This window comes from Cynara cardunculus, unplaced genomic scaffold, assembly GCF_001531365.2.
Source record: "Cynara cardunculus var. scolymus isolate 2C unplaced genomic scaffold, CcrdV1 Un_Scaffold_12156, whole genome shotgun sequence".
NCBI classification, from domain to species: domain Eukaryota; kingdom Viridiplantae; phylum Streptophyta; class Magnoliopsida; order Asterales; family Asteraceae; genus Cynara; species Cynara cardunculus.
The window spans coordinates 1-1,639 of NW_020207372.1; the positions used below are offsets into that span (position 1 = coordinate 1).

Genomic DNA, 1,639 nt, shown 5'->3' on the forward strand with positions numbered 1-1,639 from the left:
GTTCAGCTACCGATTCTAGGGTACTACGAGATGCGGTTACACGAACTAATGGTTTAAAAGTCCCAATGGGTACTTACTATTTGGCTGATGCAGGATACGTCAATGGGAACGGATTTTTGGCACCATATAGRGGTACTAGGTATCATTTACGAGAATGGGAACAYAYTGGTCAYRCACCTTCAAATAAGGAAGAATATTTTAACATGAAACACTCACAAGCTAGGAATATCATAGAAAGGTGTTTCGGTATTTTGAAGAAGYGTTGGGCCATATTACGAAGTCCTTCGTTCTATCCAATAAAACTTCAAGGAAGGATGATCATAGCATGTGCTTTGCTACATAATTTTATTAGGATGTACATGGTTCTTGATCCGGAAGAAAACACGACACTTACACTAGAAGATATGCCTATAGGGGAAGAGCAAGTTGAATCCAACGATGATGTTGAATCTATTGATGTTGTTGAATCGAGCAATGAGTGGACTCAATGGAGAGATGACATAGCCCAAGAGATGTTTGAGTCGTGGATGTCAAGTACATAAAAATGTACTCAATGTATTGTATTATGGATTGTTTTAGATGTTGAATTTTAAAATGTGTAACGGTGTTGAATTTTAAAATGTTGTTAATGTTGAACATTAAAATGTTGTTAATGTATTATTTTGGTTTAATGTTGAATTTTAAAATGTTATCATAATGTAWTATTCTAAGATGGCGGATAGACGTAATTGGAATATCCAAGAAGAGGATGCACTAATTAGCATTCTACAAGAGATTGTTGCCGCCGGTGGTAGGAGTGATAATGGGTGTTTTCGGACCGGCACGTATGAGCAAATTGTTTTAAAGATGCGTGAAAAGATTCCGGGCCTAAATATAACATCAAAACACATCCAAAACAAAATGAAGCGGCTCAAGGATAAGTATTCAGCAGCTTATGACATGCTGAATACAAGTGGATTCGGTTGGGATGATGCGCGTCAATGTGTAACGGTGGATGCTCAAGTTTTAGAGGAATACTTAAAGGTAACGCTTCTATTTTTGATGCTATTATTTCATAGTTAAAGGTAATGCTCATATTTATGCATTTTTTTATAGAAACATCCAAGCAAAAATTATATTGCCAACAAGCCGTTTCCTCAATATGAACGACTAAAAACAATATTTGGAAAAGATCGAGCCACAGGATCGATGGCGGAATCTGCTGCAGATGCATTGGAACACATAAATCTTGAAAGTGCAGTCGGGGATGATACTGATGAATTGAACGTGCCTTTGACTACTCCTTCTAATGGCGCTTCTGCATCCTCTATTCCACAAGATGTAGAAGCATCGTCAAAAAAAAAGAAAGAGAAAAACGGGTGTTTCTGAAGATGCAATGAAGGTGATTGAGAAGGGGTTGAATGTAATATCCGAGGAAATGGGTAAGTTGGTATCGGTTGTTGGTACTCCGGGTTTACAAACTATGCCCGATGAGTTAACCAACATGGGTTTTGATGATGATCAAGTTATTGCTATTAGCATGTACTTTTGCCGATAACCCGATTCAACTACGCCTATGGAATAGCATGAATGCTACTTTGAAGCCAAAATTTGTGGCTACTATCTTAAAAAAGTTAGACATGTGATGTTGGTTGCTAAA

At 37.5% G+C, this 1,639-nt stretch overlaps 2 protein-coding genes across 2 annotated transcripts; both read left to right on the forward strand.

The window, feature by feature from the left end:
• The first annotated feature begins 65 nt into the window (after positions 1-65).
• Positions 66-542, forward strand: LOC112505566. Its single transcript, XM_025109455.1, has one exon. It carries the CDS (start codon positions 66-68, stop codon positions 540-542), a length of 477 nt encoding a protein of 158 aa, XP_024965223.1.
• A 169-nt stretch (positions 543-711) lies between these two features.
• LOC112505565 (uncharacterized protein At2g29880-like) lies at positions 712-1,368 on the forward strand. Its single transcript, XM_025109454.1, has 2 exons — positions 712-1,023; positions 1,096-1,368. Exons 1-2 carry the CDS (start codon positions 712-714, stop codon positions 1,366-1,368), a joined length of 585 nt encoding a protein of 194 aa, XP_024965222.1.
• The last annotated feature ends 271 nt before the right edge of the window (positions 1,369-1,639 follow it).